At 28.4% G+C, this 22,186-nt stretch overlaps 1 protein-coding gene across 2 annotated transcripts in view; it reads left to right on the forward strand.

The window, feature by feature from the left end:
- Nucleotides 1–22,186, forward strand: part of LOC127291196 (putative transcription factor capicua) — a 58,930-nt gene that overhangs the window by 22,915 nt on the left and 13,829 nt on the right. For both annotated transcript variants that reach the window (XM_051320145.1, XM_051320146.1), the window contains exons 2-10: nt 17,396–17,691; nt 17,856–18,301; nt 18,378–18,933; nt 19,009–19,251; nt 19,366–19,477; nt 19,595–19,801; nt 19,883–19,998; nt 20,077–21,095; nt 21,500–21,731. In XM_051320145.1, coding sequence (XP_051176102.1) covers nt 17,876–18,301; nt 18,378–18,933; nt 19,009–19,251; nt 19,366–19,477; nt 19,595–19,801; nt 19,883–19,998; nt 20,077–21,095; nt 21,500–21,731 — 2,911 coding nt within the window. In that variant the 5' untranslated portion in view covers nt 17,396–17,691; nt 17,856–17,875. The remainder of the gene's footprint in view (nt 1–17,395; nt 17,692–17,855; nt 18,302–18,377; nt 18,934–19,008; nt 19,252–19,365; nt 19,478–19,594; nt 19,802–19,882; nt 19,999–20,076; nt 21,096–21,499; nt 21,732–22,186) is intronic.

Genomic DNA, 22,186 nt, shown 5'->3' on the forward strand with positions numbered 1-22,186 from the left:
TTGTTCATTCTCTTTTTGTGTTACCATGAGCGTAACTATAATTATAAAGTTTTTGAATTTATTCTTATTTCTACTTTTTAATGAAAGCAGGTCCAAAGTAAAAGTTTGGTCATATCGAATCAGATTTTGAAACTTATGGAAAAGCGACTTACTATAGGTTTTTACATTGGCTTAGGAACCTGACCTAGGTTTGTCGAATGACTCCTTAAAATTTTGAAGCCTGAATCTGAGCCTTAGTACTGAAAATACACAATATCTCTTCATCTATGAAACTCATTTGCAATGGGTTAGGAGTCTATTTTAGTTGAAATACCAGTCTCTTTCTCTCTCGAATCTTAATCTGTAGATATCTAAGAAGAAGTGTGGCAGCCTGGGGCCAAAACTGAGCCAATCCGTTCCTGAGACTACTAGGCTATTCGGTTGTATATGTTTGGCTGAGCTTGGCTGGCTATATGCGTAGGTGTTGGAGGGTCCGGCAGAGTGAGGGATCCCCTCTCTGTCTCTCTCTCTCTCTCTCTCACTTTTCTTGTTGGTGTGTGAATTCCACGGTTCTTTCGTTCGTACGTAGTGATGTCGTAGTTGCGCGCGCCGTTCAGCATTAGTGTGCGCCTCAAAAGATCTCTGTGTGCGCGCACTCCTTCCAATCCAGTGTGGATTCGGATTGGAGTAGTCAAGTCAGTTCACTTGAGCAATTCAGCAAGTAACTATATACCCTCATATACGTATACGTGTGTGATGTGTGATCCCCAGCAGAGTGCGGAGCGGGGAAGATGTCAATAATTTGGAACTACGATGGCTTACGCACGGTAATTGTTCCATCGTAATTGCTCTATTTATAAATCCTGATTCTTAATTCCAAAAAGAATCTCTATGACAAAACAATTAACTATTCGAAATTTGGCTGTATGTTTATTTACCCATGACCCGGTAATATCAGTATGGTGCAGTGAAACTACGTGAGTGTATGTGTCACTTGGTGCGTATCTTTTTTTTTAACAGCTTTTCATGCTCCATACATGTAGGAGGACATATTGGTGTGTAATTTTATTTGTAGAGATATGTTACACTTACGCTGTCGTATGCAGTACCACATGTATGTATAACTAATACATGCCTCGCATATGTGTTATTTGCATAAACACATTGAAACATTCATACAGAAATATCGCTCATACATATACTATATCGGAGGTGGAATGTTTGTGAGTCGGTAGGACCGAAGTATGCAGTTTGGTCGTACGAGCATTTATTACTACCTGGCCTAGGAGGTTCACTATACCGCCTATCGCCTCTTGTCTATTTATACAGCGACCATACGCGAGTACTACTCTCTCACTCTCTTCCTATCTTCCCCTTCTAATACTCGTCATCCTCTTTCCCCTTGCCCTCTTGTCTCGTCTTCTCTTGCCCCCTCAATCCCTCCACACACACACACATACATTCTCACACTATTCCTTTACTCTCATTCTCGCTCTTCTTCCCGAACCCTACCCTTTCTTTCCTCTGCCTTTCCCTCTCACTCCAACTCTCCTTGCCTCGTGACGACATCCGCAAACGAGTCGAGCCGAACCTCCGTGAGTCGTACACCCTCGTACCCGTACGCTAGTACGTACACGCGGAATGCGCCGTCAGGAATCCTCTCACAATGGATTTATTGTGTTAGTGAGAGAAGGAAAAGTAGCAACTCGGTGAGTGCACTCAGCCATTATGGAATATAACTTGCTCAAAAAATAGTGTGGTGTTGGTTTAATTTAAGACAAAAAAAAAAGATTCGTATTGAGCCAGATTTGTCCTCTCTTCTTTCTCGTCTCCAGGGGTTTCGACGCCAAAGTTGTCGTCAACCGCGATGCAGGAGGTTCGTGTCCGCGCACACATTTTCCCCACTTTTCCTGCACTTGTGATAAAAGCAACCCCTCCATATTCTCGCTACTTGATTCCATCCCCCTTTTTTTTTTGTGAACACACCCCTTCTATGTGTAACATACAAATACACGTATAAGGGAAACCATTACTCGTGTGTTCATGCACCGACGCGACCGATACCGCCCTGGCAAAACTTTACTCAATGGATACGACTTGGACAGCATAAAGTCGTTCAACAACCACGTGACACTCGTCCCTTTTTGTGTGTATAGCCCTCATTCGACGACACTAAGAAAAACTAGCTGAAATCCAATATATAGTATAGAGAGGGGTGAGAAAGAGGGAAATAGTAGTGAATCTTTAGGAATGCTATCAATACTTGACGAAAGAAGACGGTATTGATTTTAATGAATATGATACAGGAGCAACTTCATTCTGATGTAATAAATGTGTAGCCATCCACATATATTGTTTTAGTTTATTATGGACCAAATAGTGTTTTCCCTTTGTGTGGATAGGTTATTAGAGGATTTTGAGGTATTGTCTAAAAATTATTGAATCGAGAATAATGCAGTGCAGGGGTTTTTTGATTTTAAAATTCTGGTTATTCTAACCAAAAACCCACACGGAGAAAAAGGAATTTTAGTTACTAAACCTGGAATTAACAAATTTTGTTTGGTACAACAAATCTGTATTGTTATTGTATTTCTTAGTAATTCAAATAATATATTCGTTGGTATAACAATACGAATTTGTTCACTATAAAAAGAAAGTACTAAAACAGTACCGATTTTAGGTATAAAAATAGAACCAAATGACAATTTAGTACCTGAAGTCGGTATTAAATTAATACCTTTCTTTTTACAGAGTTGTAAGAAACAATAAAATTTTGTTGTAACAACTAAAAATTTGTTGTAATAACAATATTGTTAGTGCAACAATATATATTTGTTTGTTCCAGGTTTAGTAAGTACAATTCATTTTTCTCCATGTATATCATATTAATTTTTCTATATAAAGTTAAAGTAATCAAGGTTGATTTAACAAGAATTCTAATTAACAGCACTTTCCGGTAAGCAGCAGTCTTGTTAAAATTCTAAATTAGGAATTAACTAAATCTTCACTGCTAAAGTTATTTTATCATCTAGATGAATGCTAATCCTGATTTTTACCACTCATTCAAATACTGATTCCAAATACTTACAATATACCAAAATTTTGACTAATTTTCAATATTTATAGGCATTATTTATTGAATTAATTATTATTGTTACTATTACGCACTAAAAATAATTTATTTGATTTAAATAATCTATTACTTGCACGGAGAAAAATGAATTGTGCTTACTAAATCTGGTACTAACAGATTTTGTTTGGTCGCTACAACAATTTGATACACTAACAAATATATATTTGTTACTACAACAAATTTTTATTTGTTACAATAAAATTCTTTTGTTTCTTACAACAGATTTGTATTGTCATAAAAATTAAATAATTTTTGTAGTAACAAATATATATTGTCAGTGTAACAATACAGATTTGTTGTAGCAACCAAAAAAAATTTATTAGATAAACCCTGATGCTGTGTATACAAGAATTTTAGGATTCATCCCATAAAATAAATTGAAAGAAAATAGAAAAGATTTGATAATATATGAAAATCTGAATATTGTACTTATATAAGATTGACATTTATTTTCACTCTAAATAAGATAAAATGATTTTAATTAATTTCGTCAATTAATAAATTTGCAAATTGTAATATTTTATCCTCTGAAATTCACAGACAAGAAGTCTGTGGAGTTTAGCTTCAAGAAATATTGATTTGGAATTATTTTTAGTTGTGCAGTTTTAACGTCTGTCAGATATATTCTCTCTTTAACTAGGGAATAACCGCAAGTTACTATATTATATATACAAAAGTAACAGATATATTAAAAAAAAAATTTAATAATTTCTTTATTTTTTAAATTTTTATTATATTTTTGCTAAAATTCGATAATTTGGCAATGATTTGAGATAAAATGATGCTGAATTTTGCAATTTGTATAAAAAAGCGAAAAAATTTATAAAATAAAATTAAAAAAATAACTGAAAGTAAAGGTGATATTTACTTATTGTTTAAATGTACAATTAATTAAAATTAGACAAATTCAAATTTAAAATTACTATTTTTTTATTAAAACTATACTCTATATAAATTGATAGAAATATTTTTAAACTTTTGATTATAAAATATTACAATTTGGAACTACTATGATATAATTTAAAAGTTTTAATTCAACTATAATCGTAACTAATTCTAAACTCAATATTAGATGTAAAAATTTCAATGTCATGTTGAATTTGTTGTTTGAATATACATTATGATACCAATGTGTAAATATTAAGATCTTTAATGCCATACATGTTTTGATAACGTACGTTATTTCCCAATTTTTTTTTTTTTGTATTTCTGTTTTTTTAATCAAAGTGCTTATTAGACAATTTTTTGTAATATAAAAATTATTAAATATTTCAAATAGGTATTTTTTTTATCTATATTTTTGAAATATTAAAAAAAAATTTCAAACGTTAAAAATATAGGTAATTGAAACACTTTTTTTCAATAAAAAAAAATAAAATAAACTATCGACTAAAATATAAGAGTTTTAATTATTATAGATTCACTGAATTGTTTATTTAAAGAATAGATATATATATATTCAGGTGTATAAGCAGTTTGTGACATTATTTTAATCGAATTAAAAAGTTTTTTTCTTATGGACGTTTGTAACTTTAATTACAAGGATATATAACTATATATATTGATTTATTCTTGATGTGATTAAACCCACATAATCACGAATTTATAATCAGTTATTTTTTTCCCTGATTGAAATTAATTTATTCATTTTGTCTCAGCATTTAATAAGCGAAGAAATATAATTGAATGAAAATTATTAAAACTTTATTAAATAATTAAAAATTTAGTCTTATAATGAAAACATTAATAATTATTAATTCATTTGGTATTTATATAAAAAAAATTTTATAATTATTTTAGTTCTTAAGATAAGACAAAATTATTCATTAATTTCCATCGTTTTTACAATCGGCTTCGATTTTTTTTTTTTTTTTAATTTAAATTTATTTGTACTTTATATTTGTTGCTAACGGATTGTTAAATTTGTTTTACATTTCACATACAGTTATTTAATACAAGAAAAAAATTACTTGTTTATAAATAATTCATTATGATAATGAGAATTATATCATTATAAAATAAGTAACATATTTGTGGGAGAATATATAAAATAAATATTAGATTACTAATCACTTTTATGTCATTGTCTTGAAGAAAATTGCAGAGGAAGTGAAATAAAATATTTTATACACTTCTTTTTTTTTTAATGGAAAAGTTGTATAGTCGTGCATTATCCAACAGAGAGTGTTAGTATAATCAAAACGCGAACACGTGTTTATAACATTGATAAATATGAATTTATTTTGCTTATAATAAAAATATATTTATTCAATTTCAATCTTGCTTACACTGAAATAGAAATATATTGAATATTGCATTGTACTGAGACAAAGATATTTTTAATAATAATAAATTAATTAATAAATAAAAATAAATTTTTGTAAAAAAAATTTTTATATTCGAAAAAATTATATATATCAATGAAAAAAAGAAACATCTGTTTTCAATGAATTTATTAAAGTTGCTGAAAAATGATACAGTTTCAATAATAATTGTACATTGAGATAAAAAAAAATTCAGTATATAATAGTATTTTAAAATAGTCTTTATTTGATGATTAAATTTAAAGCAAAAACTTTGGAATAATTTTCGTATTTCTAAAACAGTTAAAATCTCTAATGAATAACACATTTTCACATAAAGTATACTATTAACGACTAATTTACAATTGATAGTGAATTTATAGTATTGTTATTTTTTTTCGTTTTTATAAAAAAGATACACACCCAGACAGTTTGGTTCCTTGGTTAATTTGTATATTTATTCGAAAAAATCGCTTTCATTAAAATTTTACTCTATTTCAAGTTTTTAAGTCACTTGAAAAAACGATATTAATTTTTAAACATATATGAAATCAATATTGGAGTAATGAATTATAAAATTAGTGTAATTTGATTTATATATTAAAACGTATATATACTAGAGAGTTTATTGAACTTTTTAATTATGCAAATATTATATATTTAATGATTTATTTAAACAAGATAATTTTTAATTCAGAGAAATTGAATTATCGTGATATTTAAAAATGTAGGTAGTCGCGTATATTGAATCTCGGTATTTATATATTTATAAAGAAACTGTGATAATAAAGTATTGCGTTATAATGAAGAAAATTTAAATAGTCCTGATATTGAGAGAGAGAAAGAGAGGGGGGGAAAAAGAGAGAGAGAGAGAGAGAGAGAATTGTATCGCCTTACAAGCGATCTCGTTTATATTTATAAAGTCAGTTGCGAATTGCAACAAAGCTGTATAATTTATGAATTCATCATGCCTCTCTCGTTCAACTGTCTGAATCGTCCCTGATAGTGAGAAGCAGACGTGCTTCGAATAAATGTCTATAGTGTCTTGGTGGCCATCTTCTTTTTAAGTTCGTGACCTTGCTTTATAATTTTTCAAAATCAATTCTAATGTCAACTTTTATCCCTTCCTGTAAAAAAATACAACCAGAGAAATATATATTTTGAATAATTTTTATTCTTCTACTTCTTTTTTTTTAAATTGAAATATTTTTATTGGAAAATTTGAGAAAAAAATGTTTAAAAAAATGAATTGATCTCTAAATCTGAATCAGTCATATTTTACTGATTATCAGTAGAAATCTATACTAATTGCCATAGCGAGAATTGAGCAACTGACAATTAGTAGAAATTTGATTCAATTAGTAAAATATCAATTACTGATTGAATCAGTAATATAAATATATGGCGGCGGCACTGATTTAATAGTTAATTTTAAAGGTTATGTTATATACAAAATTACTGATTTACACAAGTTATTTTCTATTGCTTGCATATTCACTAATTATATTAGTAAATTTCAAAAAATAACTGAAACTTCAGTTAAAATGAAAAGTACTGATTGAATTAGTAAAATTTCTACTGATTCAGATTTAGAGAGTATATATATATATATATATATATTTGTAATAATTGACACTGATGACCAGGAGATGGGGTCAATAGTACGAGTATGACACAGAAATGGTATCTTTAATTACACGAGTAATGATAACGCTGATTGAGCTTAATGATTTTTGGAGGACACTTTTTTTCAAATCTATTTCTGATGTAATTTTCTTATTTAGGGGGGGGGGGATTATATATTTTTTATTTTTCTGACTTATTATCTCATATCGATATTTTTGGTGGAATACTCCTTTTCTTTGTTTCAAACGGTGCGATATATATTTTGTCGAAACTATAAGCGTAATGTGAAGATAACATCCATTGCTAGTCACAACAATTGCGACACCATATGTGTCTCGTCAAAAAAAAGTACAATTCGTTAGCATCATCATTTTATTCAAATTTCAAACTTTGAATAGGAAATTAACATTTTTTTTAAAAACAATATATATTTATCGAAGAATAATATTTTATTTGTGAAAAAATAAAAATATACTTGTCTCAAGAGCCTAATAAATTTATTTGTTTCAAATAAAAAATTTAATTTGCAAATAAAATTTTTATTTAATATTTAGCTCTAAGACGCTTTTTTTAACGCTATGAAATAAATTTTTCAAAAAAGCAAAAAAAAAAAAAAATTTTCTCCCATATATTATATACTATATATTGTTTATAATCTTTCTTTGACAAGTTAGATTTCACTATATTTAAATCTTATCTGCAATCTCACACGATAATTTACTTTTCGTATACAGTGAACTCAACTGACCCTGACTAGCATGAAAGAACCGCGCCTTTATATGTTTACATAGTAGGCGTGTTTATCGATTTACTATTTTTTTTATCTCCTCTTTTTAATTTTACCATCCAATGGCTCCTCACTTTTTCAAGGGAAAGATCGTCGCGCTTAATGGGAAAAAAAATGATTATGTACTTTTAACTATATATATATGTGCGTTAATTAAAAAAATGAAAAAAAATTAGTTTGTCAAAAAGTATAATAACGCATATTAATAAATTGCAATATAAATCTCGCTATATAGAGTATCAAAACTACAAAAAAAATTTTCTAAAAAAATATCACATTGAACAAAACATAATAATAATAATAAACATTGTTATTTTTATACATTCGATGTTTTTACTTTTATTAATTAAATTAATAATTATTCTGGTAATTATTATTTTTTTTTTTATTGAAAATACAATTTTGTGTAGTTTTCATATTAATTTATATGAAAAAGTTCAATAGTTTTTTTTTTTTGTCATTTTTACCATCACGATCAATTGAGCGTATAATTTAATTATTATTACAATTATAATAGAAAATATAATAATGACAATATACATATATATTATGTAGATTTAATGATCCTAATATACTGACAATCAATCAAAATAAGATGAGGATGAATTGTAAAACAGTAAATAGTATATATACATACATATATTGAAGCAATAAATGACCCCGTTAATGGAGTTAATTGATAAAATGACATTTTTGTCATGAAAATGTCAATAAGGTCAAAGTTGACTCGTGAATGTCACGGATGATTCGAACTGATAGTCAATCGTACAAAGAAAATCATTTAACGTATTTCTTTATCAACACTTTCATTTCTAAGGCCTTTTTCCTTAAATTTATTATCGCTTGCGCCTATATAGTTTCTTTTTTTTTTCTTTATTTATTTTTATTCTCCTTATCAATTCAAGATAATTAGTCAAACATTTTTAATTTTAAATTTCGATGATATTTCATTTTCTCTATAATATTCACTCAAAAATAATTGTATGTGTATGAATATTTGATCTTATTGAGAATTATTATTATTATTATTATTATTATTATTATTATTATTATTATTTGATTATTATTATATTAGTATTATTTTTATTATCATTATTATAAATTATTATTGTTATTATTTAATAGTCTCATTTCAGTGTTGATAATTGCATGTTAGATTTATATAATTATATTATAATGTAAATTTATAATATAATGTCAGATCAATACAGTAACATCCTGTCTCTGCGACTTTGGTCATTAAATCAAAGACTCGCCCATTTCATGTCACTTTTAATCTTCAAGAGATGACATGTCTCATGCGAGATATGATTCATAATATATCTTTACTTTTTTTTTTGCGAGAAAATTTTCTCTGGTACTTTTTAATTTAATCATTATAATAATATACTAATATGATAATAACTATTAAATTGTAATTCATTTATATATATTTAATATAAATTGTGAATTTATAATAATAAAATATTTGCCATATATATCCCAATGATATCATTATCAGTAAAGAATGCCGGAAGTCACTTGGTATATATTGATGATATAAACTCGTTGCTTTTTACTATATCACAAAGAGTGTTTTATTGTTATGTTATATACCGAGAGTACTTATACATATTATTATTATATATATATTTATATAAAGTAGTATATTCTGACACGTGTTTATTTTTCCTATATTTGAAAATAATTTTTTCCAAATTTATATATTTGGTTATATATGAATCAACGTGTTTCACTATATAACATAATATAAATTATATAAATTTATTTTACATAAAAAAAAGGGGGAAGAGACCCTAAATATATAATATATCTGGAAAATTTTATTACATAATTCACCAGATATTTTATCATTTACGTAAATGTCATTTAATAACGTTTATACTAATGGAGATAGAAAAACAATAAGAAAATAATGTTATTTAAAAAAATTATCAAATCTCGAAGTTCGGGGATAATTAATTAATAACAATAATTAATACTAATGATAATAAAAAAATACTAATAGAATAATACTAATATAATAATAATAATGATAAAAATATAATAATATAATAATAATAACAATATAATGATAGACAAAATCATATATGGCGAGAATAATGAAGTTTTAAGTAATTGAATTTTAAAGTAAAAAAAAAAAAAACAGTTTAGAATATTACAAGAAGATTTGATACAATCAGCACGTGTTTATAGTATGCACATGTGACTTTTACATATTGTGTAATCGCGCGTTGAATGTGAAAAAAGAATTTAAATTTCTATAAATATTATCGGAAAATGGTAATAATAATCTCATTGTTTTTTTTCTTTTTGCTTCTATATAAAAAGACACAAAAATGAAATTCGTTTTTTCTCTCGTTTATAAAAATTGTGTTAATACCAAAAAAAAATGGTAATAGATTAAAATAAAACTTTTTTCTTAGTAACGGCAAAAAATATGTTTAATAATTTGTTAATCAATAAACATTAAACATTGCAAGAAATATGAAAATTCATTCTATTTTTTTTTTTTCATTTAAAAAATAGATTTCCTTAAAAATTTCGTATGATCATTTTTTTGATAATTTATATTATATCATGGTCTTGTTTAAATATTATAATTTATTAGAATTCTGATTTGTAAATTTCCATTTTGAATTCTTATCATACATATATTACTTTTATGAAAGAAATAACTTATGACTATTTTTTTTTTTTATTCAATGTCATTTAATCTTGAATTCCATTTGTCAAATCTTTTTCACGTTCCTCGTATTGTATATACGGATAACGCACGACTTTGCGGACAGTGATAAATTTTTCAATGGCCATCATTCCCGCATGCCGAAATCTGAATGGGGGTTGCCTCACGTGTTTCACGTCCTGTTCCCACATGTTGGGAGTAGAATGAAAACAATGCATTCTGTTTAGTGTATATAGGGAGCGTTCACAAATTACGTAACGTTTTTTCGACACTTTTTTAAACTTATTTTTATTGCTACTCATTTTGAGTAAGCGACAAACTTTAAGTTACTGAAAATGATTTTTGACGCGTTTTCAAATTTATTTTTTTCTGTGTAAAACAATCGTGAGGGAAAATTAGAAAGAGAGAGAAAAACAGGTGTTATCTTGAAGAGGGTGGATATAATCGAAAGACATATATATATAGAGATCCAGAGGAGAATATGGTCCAGAGTGGTCCAGAGTTTTCAAGTTTATAGTATAGTAGTGTGTGTATATATATAGTACACTATATAGTACTATAGGTTCTTTGTTGAATGGTGGTGTAGGCACAATGGGTGCGATCCGCCCTTTTTACCATCTACATTCTACCTGACTCAACAAGTATTGCCCTATCTGATTTATGTTCGAGTGGACTCTTTAAAAACCTCTCGAAAACTCCACGGTGTGTCCATTGTAAAAATCTCACATTTCTATGGGCATTATTATAATGCAGCATTTCGCAAAAACGATATTCTGTCTTTCAGAATCTGGATACAAGCTCTCCTCTGGACCAGAGATCGGTTACAGGTTGTTAAGACCGTTAAAAGAAAGCTCTTACCGAGTTGAATAGTTTCTTCCAATATTCATTCTATACCTGGAAAACAGACTCTTCTTCATCTCTTTATAGGACACTTTCCCTTATTTTCGATTTTTCCATCTCAAATTTTTTCTCTTTTTCTCTCTTTTCTCTTGAAAAAATATCGAATGAGAAGCGAATCGATTATTACTAATTATGAAAATCAATAGTATTCTATTTTTTTTATACATTTAGAAACATTTTTAATTTTATCATTGAATAATAATTTATTACAATTATTTCTTTCAAATATAAATATATACAAGTGGAAATAAACTTTTTATTCGAAAATATTTATAAATGTGTCAAAAATCTTTTAAATGGTAGGGCACTTCATAGGAAATTCAGAAAGAAAAAAAAAGTACTTTTTCTACTGATCTGCGTGAAAAATCTTCTTTTGTCGAACTTGTATTCATTGAATCAAAGAAAAACCTTCCACGAAGAAGAGAGTTAAAATTTTTGAAATGTCCGTTTCATCCCACACCTCTTTTTTCTTTTCTATTTTTGCCATTAATCTTCGGCTCATGCCAATTCTCTTTTTTTTTCTTTTGGCCGAAAAATGCATCGGATTTTATTATAATTAATAAATAATTAGTTTTTTTTTTTTTTTTATTAAAATAACTCGGAAAAAAAAGTTAATGGTCATTAAAATGGCAAAGTAAATTGTAACAAACTAAGGAACAATTTAATGGTGTTTATTTGAAGTTTAAAAGCTCCCTTTATTCTCTCATGTGGAAAAGGAAAACGGTAACTATAAAGGGTCTTGTTTAGTGAAACATTAGAACTTGTTGCTTCAAAGTAGCTTAATGGTTCACATCAACGACATTTCCTGTAGTTACATTCTTCCTCAAAGCAAACTTGTTTCTTAAAATCAATAAAGTTGTTTTAATTACTAATAAATCTCCAACAAAAAAAAATTTTTTTTTTTAATCGTACGGAACATTTAAAACAAAAGTTAGTAATATATTTTCGTAATTTTTAAATAAAAAAATAATTAAGAATAAACAATTTTTTTGTTAATTTTTCACTATTATTATTATTGTGAAATTTTAAATAATTTCCTAGTGAAAAAATTGTATTTATTAAATTTTAATCTAAAATGTTTTTTTTAATTTAAATATTGGTTTTTTTATTTACAAATTTCAAAATAGTTTTGTTTTGACTATCCGTCAAATTACGTAGTTTTTCTTTTTTTTTTTGCGATAATATAATTTAGCATCATTGAAATATTTTTTTCTTTTGTAATATGGGACCATTGACAAATATATTGGGACACTCCCCCCCCCCTCACATATATTAAAACTCAATAAAATTGTCCTTAGGAATATTTTTTTTTCTTTTTATGGCCACAAGTTGTAGAACATTCTTTCTTATATAGAAAAAAAGAAAAAAAAAAAAAAATGAAACGATATAGACAAGCGAAGGACAGAGAATCTTATTCGACTTTCGAGAGGTTCTATTGTGAATTATCTAATTACACTTGACCTGGAGTTTTAGAGGCGCGCAGTGTAAATTGTATAAAAGGCCTTTAAAACCGATTCAAAATGGTGTGTGTTATTGAGATGGTTCCCGGGGACAAAAGTGTCTCTCCTAAGGGCGAAATATCGTATATATATATATAGAATGAGACCCTCTTCAGTCTTTTTCTTCAATGTCAAATTGTCAAAAGAATATTGTCGACAATTTTTTCCGGGCGGCGTTCAAAAATAAAAGATCTGTAATAATAAACTGACCCATCTCTCTCTCTCTCTCTTTCTCTCCCACGAATGTTATTATGGACACAGTTAAGTTATGAATCGTGCAGGTACCTGGCGAACTCTACCTCCACTCGAGTTAAGCCGACCGGACTCTTTTATGTATAGAGAGAAAGATGAGGGTGTATCTATTACAGAGAAAAACTATTGATACTTGGATAAAATAATGCCTTTTGATTTTTAAGATTAGGAAAAGTATACACATTATCACCTATTGAATTTTTAAATTATAATTTTTATTTTCATATATTCAACACTATTATTATTATTATTATTATTATTATTATTATTTTAACTTTTAACTATTATAAATATAATTTATTTTTTGGATTTCTTCAGAGAGTCACTTTAACAAACCAAGTCATTTAAATGTATAATATTATCGATTGGCTAAGGAGATTTTTGGAAATGTAAGATTACAATTTTTTCTATTAGAGTAATTTATGTCAAGGTGTCATCATCTTTTTTTTAAGTTTTCATTTGTGAATTTTTTAGAGATAATTCTCGTTTCTTTTTCATCATTTTTTTTTTAATTATATAAATACAAATTTCCACATTTCTTGAAAATAAAATTTTGAGTTATTTTTCCACTGAAAATTATTTACTTTTTTTTTTTTTTACTAATAATTAGTTTTTCTTATAATTTGCTGAAGCAAAAAATCAGTTAGATTTTACTGTAACTATTTTTCATTAATTTAGATTAAGAGAGAAGGTAAAACAAACAAATTTTGTTTCTCATTTATAATGAAGTTAGATTTAAATAATGGGGGAAAAAAATTGAAATCTAGAAATAGATTTAGAATTTTATAAATGATTTCAAATACTAGATAGAAAGAAATTGGTTCTAAAAACGGTAGAGATAGGAAGCGACAGGTCATGCAACATAATGGCGGATAGTTTCTTCGTGAGAATGGAAGTGGGAATGTCCGTGAGTCAGACTTTGAGGAGGTACATTACCCTTGGTCCTTTACCCACACCATCCAAAGAGACTTGTTTTCAAAGCCTCGGCCACGCAGGCGACGCGCCTCTTTCTCTCTCTCTCTTTCTCTTGGTTCTTCATTTTTTATTTACTTATGTTCCTTTTTTTTTTTTCTCTTTTTTTTTTATTTCCCCTCTGAACTCGTGGCTGAAAGTCTTCTTCTCCTTCTTAACCTGAATCTTGGAATCGTAATAAGATTCATTTTAGACTTTCAACGAATTTTTAACACCTTTCAAAAATTTTATTTCTATCATTCCAAAAAACAGTAGTTTTTTAATATTAAAAATATAAAATTATTTAATATAGAAATTTTATTTATTTAAAATTATATTTTTAATCTTAAATTCAAAAATCCAAATACTTTTTTCTTTTTAAACTCGAAATCAGTGGAAGTTGTCTTAAATTTCGATTATCGGAATTAATTATTGTTAATTATTATTATTTAATATTTTTTTCTTTTTTCAATTCCATGAATTAGAATATTTATTAAAACAAATAAATTGTTTTCTACGGTATAATTATTATTATAGATTAAAATTTAAATTAAATTAAAAAAAAAATTAGATTTTTTTGTAGAGTTTAAAAGGTCAAAGGCGAAGGTAAAATGCTTCATCAAGTGGAAATCAGAAGGTTACACTGTTTTTTTTTTTCATGAATTTATTTTTCTCAATTGTTTTTATTTGGGACAAACTAATTTTTTAATTTTTTTTTTTTTTTTTTAACACAAAAAACATATAATTCCTTATTATCTTTTTCAACACTTTTAATTTTGCTGCGCATTTTTTATCTCCGAAAGAAATAAGATAACAAAATTTTTATTTAAAGTAATCTCCAATTTGAAAAAAAATAGTGCAGTCGCATTGTTTTATATATTAATAAGAGAAAAAAAATTTAAACATTTGTCTAAAGAGTTAAATAAATAATAATTATATTTTTATAATTTATTGTTCAACTGCAGATAATTTAAATAATATTAATAATAATAAAAATAATAATAATAATGAGGAGGATTATTATTACTATTTAGATTATGTATTTAAAAAAAAGTTGTTTTGAATGAATTTTTTAAATTGAAAGATAATTGTCTTAAAATTAGTATTTGGGATTTAGGTGTATTGTAGTATTGAAGTCACTTAATGAAACGTTTCATTGAAGTATTGAAAAATTCATGAATCATTGAAACTTTTCATTGAACTGAAGTGCGATAAAGTCAACGGCGCTTGCGCATTTTATTTTCATTAAAAATTATAAAGTCATTACCAACTTTGTGTTTTTTTTTTTCTTCCGCTTATTATTTGAATTTTGATTCATATATACATAATAAATCATTATACATAATCATAATTGTGATTAAAAAAAAAATTAGTGTAAAAGAACAATTTTTATTTCAAGACATTTGTTTCTTGAATTCAGTTGCTTTTATATAAAAAAAAAAATAATTTGTCTTTGTTATTATTATTATTTGTATTACTACCTTAAAATAAGATTTTCTTTGTTTTATTAATTATTTCTATTATTCAATTCTATGTTTAATTAATTTAATTTTAATTTTTAATTCTTTCAGAATTAAATTATATGTATTCAGATTTTTTCTTAATATTTATAATTATATATGTAAAAGTCTTTTTGTTTTTTTAATTTTTTTTTTTTTTTTTTAATGGTTCTCGCCCATCCACCCAAAGAAAAGTTTGTAAAGTTACGGCACTGTTTACATAACCCCTTCCATTCTCGTGGCGCGTTGAATCAAATATACACGCGCGCACGCTTATACAACTCTGAGGTTCGACTCATACAATAAACACCCGCATGATTGTTATATGTTGTATATACATATATATATGTGCGATTTTCAATCGATGCACTACTCCCTCAACTCGTCTCTCTCGCGTTGACGTTCATATTAAAACGCTTCCTCATTTTCTCACTGCTAATATAGACGCATATTTATCTTATATTTTATATACTAATTGATTCTCACAATTACAAATCCAGAGAATTTTTTTCAAACCAAATATTTATTTCAATTCAATAAAATTATATTTAACTAAATAACAATTTTTAATTATTTTAAATAATTTTTTTGATATAAATAAAAATTATTTGACATAAATAAAAATGTTATTTGGTCCAAGGAAAATTGTTTTATTAAAATCAAATAAAAAAAAAAAATTTTTGTTTTACGACAGTTTCCATATTAATAATTAATTTTCGTATCAATGACCATTTAAATTTATAATTATTAATATTGTCAATGAATGATTGTTCATAATTACAATTTATTTTGTAATTTCAATTAATCACGAATTTTCAATAAATCATTGTGTCATTAATTGGCAGTTTAAAATAATGATAGATTGAAACAACACTAGAAATTTTGCAATTAATAATAACTATAAAATATAAATTGATATTAAAATATTAATTAATTATAAAATTATTATTAATTAATTAATTAAAAAAAATTATGTTTATTCGTGAATTAGTTCAATGAATAAATGTTTGATAAAAGTATCATTATCGTATTATTTGTATGACAGAGTTAGATTATAAAACAATATTTGAAGAAAAAAAAAAGAAAGATATAATTTTCTTTGATAAGTTATATATTGTGCATCTGTATGCAAGAAGTTACCTGATGTGTACATATATACGCAAGCGCAAAGTTTCAGTCTTTCAGAATGAAAGGAATTGTATATATATAATAAATATGCTTACATGTATTTGTCTATGACACGTGCGAGTGGATGTCTGACATTCTGACACTTCATAGGAACTTATTATAATTAATACTATGCCAGGTAATATACGCCTACGAATATGGTCTCTCTCACTCTACACCTAGTGGAGTTTGCGTCATTCATTTGTAATATTACATACTTTCGTAATATTATATCTCGCGTGCGAAAATCTCTAATCTCCTTTCAGTAGCGAATTATATTTTATATATCTTGACGATTTCTTTCTATATATACAAGAATTTTCTGTGTTCAGTGCAAGGGGATTTGCAACCCAAGTATCCTTTAGCATTTTTTATTTTTAGCAACACGTTTCTCAACAATGAGAATTAATAATTTTTTTCTTTTGTTTTATTTTTATCAATTTATTATATTTGTAATCCAATTTGAAGAAAAAGAGGCTAAAAATTTTATTTTATTTTTATTAAAATAAAAATATTAATAATAATTAATATTAAAAATTAAAAAAATTAAATTAAAAATTTTGAAATCCCGATTTTATATAGAAAAAATTGACATTATATTGTTTTATTTCAGGAAACTGTTGACAAAAGTGAGAAAAATTAAGAAGGAGGAAGTGTTGGACTAAAAAGAGAATCTTTGGGGGAGGATGCTCGGCAGCTGGGTTTGGGAAGAAGAAGAAGAAGAAGAAGAATTGGAGCTGGGAGAGGGAACAACCGTTTTGCAAGATAAGCCAAGAAGTGTGAGCCCTGACACAACACATCCCGTCCCCGACAGCCGGGTGCTAAGGTATGCACCCAGCCGTTGCCATCATCCTCCCACCTTCAACTTACCGCACTCCGGTCTACAGCCTCCTCTCATCTATATCGATTGTAAGTATATCGGTCATAAATCAATCCCCCTATTCTATTTTTCCTACCGATTTCTTAATTCGCAAATCATTTACCAAAAAAAAAAAAAATCTCTGATTAAGATTTTTCCAAAAAAAAAAAAAAAAGCTAGAAATTATAATTTGTAAATGAAAATAATTTTTCAGAGCAGTGTGAGGCGGGCAAAATGCTGACTGCGCATCCTGAGATGCATGAGAAGAGGGATATTGTCCCCCTTGGTGGTGGGGGGCAATATGGAACTGGCGGGGGTGGTATGGTGATTAATGAAAAATGTACCGCTGATCAACCACCCCCGCCACCACCGCCTCCCCAACGTGATCCATCAGATCCAACGATCAGCGCCAAGAAATTACCGAAGAAAAGAAAATTTGATCCATCAGAACTTGAGGAAATGGATAAGACAAGCAATGTTACCGCAAATGTTAATAATATGATTATACGCGCCAATAATCAACCAATCAGTTATACATCCTGTCATCAGTCGTTGTCATCATCATCATCGTCATCAATTCATTCAAATACAATGTCTTTGCAACATCCTCAACGGCAACACTCGCCGATTCAACAAGTACCTGTTCAAGAATGCTTTCAGGTATAATTCTAAACCTATTCAAATTATGTCATTTTATTCGAATCGATTTAGAGAATTGTTTTTCTTTTTTCTACAGATAACCTCAGGCCAGTCGGTGGTTGTTTTGCCTCCACAGAGTACAGCAGTGGATTATTCATTACGTGATGAATCGCCACGTTCTCGTCCACGGCCACATCCCGTCGGAATTGATCTCAGCGAGTGGTGCAATCATCGTGTGTTAGCATTAAGAGATTCACGTTATTTTCCTGGTGTAATACGTAGCGCGAGTCATGGTGAAGTTCGGATTGAATTTGATGGTGAAGGAAAAATAGTGCATTACAGTGATGTATTTGGCGTTGGCAAGTACGATGTGATAAGCGATGCAAGCCCATCAGTGGGCCAAGTGAAAATAGATACAAAAGTGTGCGTCAGATGTCCAACGACAAATTGTCACATTGACGCAATGACTAATATGTTTGTTAAAGGGACTGTGTGCAAAATATTAACAAGGCCAAAGGGTTTTGTTGTTAAAATACCAAGGGACGACGATCAAAGTGACAGTTTTATTGTGAAACGTGCTGATTTAAGATTGGTGCAACCACCATGGTGGGATGAACTTGAAGAGGGAATGGAAGACTGCGAATCATCGACTGGTATTTAAATCTTCCATTGTTTTTATTTTATTATTTTTTTTCATTAATTACATTAATTGTTTTTTTTTCAAATAGATTATCGAAATTCCTTGGATGCTTCAGGGACGATTTTACAATTGCATTCGCATCAGCAAACGTCTCATGTATCGACACATGGCGATACGAGTAGTTATTATAGAACTACTGCTACAAGTCCACTTATGCCGTTGACAAGTACACCGGTTCATTCGGCAGCACTTAGTAATGGGACTAGGCCGTATGACGATATTGAGAGTGAAGATGATTTAGATCGAGAAGATATTGCATTTCCGGATGCAGGTATGATTAAACAATTAAAATTTTCAATTAGAATTAGAATTATAAAAATTACTGAATTCTAAAACAAAAATTATTTTCACTGATTAATTATGTATTTAATGAAATTATTTGCAGATGCAAAATTGTCGGGAAGCAGTAAAAGAAGTAGCATGCAAAGTCGAGGTAGTACTAGTAGTCTTGTTGAGCAACGAAGCATAACTCCTCGTTCTCAAGCTGCTACACCCAGGTAACTTATTAGAATGATAAAATATCAAATTAATTTTTAAATTGAATCATTTTTTTTTTGTAATGTAAATTTATTTACAAAGAATTAAAAATATTTATCTTGTTTTTTTATTTGCAGATCTCAGGCGGCAACGCCACATAAATATAAAAAGGGTGATATAGTAGTTACTCCAAGTGGAATTAAGAAAAAATACAATGGCAAGCAGTGGAGAAGGCTCTGTTCGAAAGAAGGATGTTCCAAGGAGAGCCAACGACGAGGTTACTGCTCTCGTCATCTTAGTCTAAAAGGGTCCGGCCTTAGAGGACCAACAAATACCTTTCCTGGGTAAGAATTTAAAATTTTCAAATATCAATTCACCTATGTAATTGCATTTCGAAAATTTAATTTTTTTTTCTCTTTTATTAGGGGAAGAGTTGACGGAGAAGAAACTTCAAGAGATTCAGAAACATCACCAAATTATGGAGACAGAAGAATAGCTGGCAGATTTGATCAAGACGAAACTGAAGCTGCTAATATGCTCGGTAAGATTATTTTCCATTTTATTTACCTTTATTTGTTTACCAATTTATTTGTTGTTTATGAATTTTCTTTTGTTTCAGTATCCTTAGGAAGTTCGAGATCAGCGACTCCAGCGTTCTCGTCGCCAACGGGTCAATCATCAATATCACCGTGCATAAATCAATCTCCGGTACCGGCATTGGGCCTGAATCAGAACAATGTTTTTATGCCAATCTCGAGTCCGGCACATCATGTGACACCATTAATATCCCCCAGTGCAAAATGGAAACATTCGCCAACACAGTCAAATTTTTTGGTGCAATACCAGCAACAGGTGATAAAGCCGGAACCAAATCGAATGGTGAGACCAAATAGACCGGCACCGACTGCTCCAGCCCCAGCTAGTATAGGAACCAGTGTTATAAGAATCTCCCCAGTTGGACGTGGAATGCCCAATCAGAATTTATCGCTCTCATGGTCAGAGCAAAGTCCACCGCCGAGACATCCTTCGGTTGTCACGTCAATTGCTCAACAACATCAACAACAACAACATCAACAACAACAACAGCAGCAACATCAACAACAGCAACAACATCAACAACAGCAACATCAGCAGCATCAACAACAGCAACACCAACAACATCAGCATCAACAGCATCAGCAGCAACAACAACACCAACAACAACAAGGCATAATACTACAACAAGCACTGACTTCAAATAATGGATTTCCGACACATTCCGACATTTCCGAACAGCAAAATCAATTATTAAAACAGCCACATTCGCCTCATGTTCCATTGACGGCACCTCCACCACAAACTCCATTAACTCATTTACATAAAACTCAAGAACAACCCGTTGATTATGCTCAACCTCAAACACAATCACAATCACTCTACGTAATGCAGCAACATGAAAAAAAGTATTTTGTTATAAAAAATAGTATGGAAGTTGCGTCACCAGTGCACGTTGTCAATCAAGATGAAAAATATCGTCATTCTTTAATTAATCCAATTGGCTCTCTTCCATCGTTACATCAAATCCAGTGTCAACCACCACCACAATCGCCAGCGGCGGCTCCATCATCCGTTCATGAGAAAATGTCAGTTGTACAACAGGTAAAGACTTTTTTTTTTCACTCATTCTCTTTCTCTCTCACTGTGTTTGGATTATTGCCAACGATATTCGACTATTTTGAGTTTCAATCATTTCACACATCTTTCTTGATTAATATGCTCTTTTCTAAAAATATCCCATTCATTTGAAAATAAAATTTGATTTAATATATTCAAAGCAAAGTAATAGTATTTTCTTTTAGAATTTTATTTCTTTCTGGGTATAAAAATGATTTGATTTTTTTATTATATATATTAGTTTTTTATTATTTAAATTACTAAAAATTTATTAAATTTTAAAAAGTAAATCGAATCCTATCTTTTTTTTTGCAAAAAAAGTACTTATTTAAAAAATAAGCTAATAAAATGAGGAAATAGTCAACTAAAACCTACTTTGAATTTTTCAGACGAATAAAATAATTCCTCACATACCTGTTCATACGGATATACAAAGGATTCAACCTCCACCAGCGAATGTTGTTATAGCAGCAACTACAACGGCGCCTGTTACAAATATTTCCACTCCAACAAGTGTCTATCAACAAGTCATTGTACAACCAACACCTCATTTAATTCAAGTACCCAAAAGTGTTTGTCAACTTCCACGTGAGGAAAGCACAAAGAATAATGGAGTTTTATGTAAGTCATTTTTTCATTAATAGCAACAATTTGTTTCACAGTTTGTTCGTTTATGAAAATTTTTGCCACTTTATTTTTATCCTTCACTATAGTGGTAGTGTAGAATTTGGCAAGTTTTATATTTTAATTTTTTTGTTTCTTCAAATTTTTGCAAAAATATAATTTTATTAGAGCATTTATTAATAAAATGTTAGCATGTAGTTTATTTTTTTTTATAAATGTTTTTAGAGTTTTTGACTTTATGAATGAAATTTCTTTTTGTAGTCTGCTCGTATATTTCCATTTTTACAAAAAAAATTACAGATAAAATATATAATGATGCACATTTTTTATGCTCGTACATTTAATAGAATAGCACCTGTTTTTATTACACAAACAATTATTAACATTCTGACAATTGAATCTGTGATTAACAGCTTTAACCATATTTTTTTCTCACCACCGCAATCAGTGCA

This window comes from Leptopilina boulardi, unplaced genomic scaffold (assembly GCF_019393585.1).
Source record: "Leptopilina boulardi isolate dan_hultmark-lab unplaced genomic scaffold, ZJU_Lbou_2.1 LbouV2_126, whole genome shotgun sequence".
NCBI classification, from domain to species: domain Eukaryota; kingdom Metazoa; phylum Arthropoda; class Insecta; order Hymenoptera; family Figitidae; genus Leptopilina; species Leptopilina boulardi.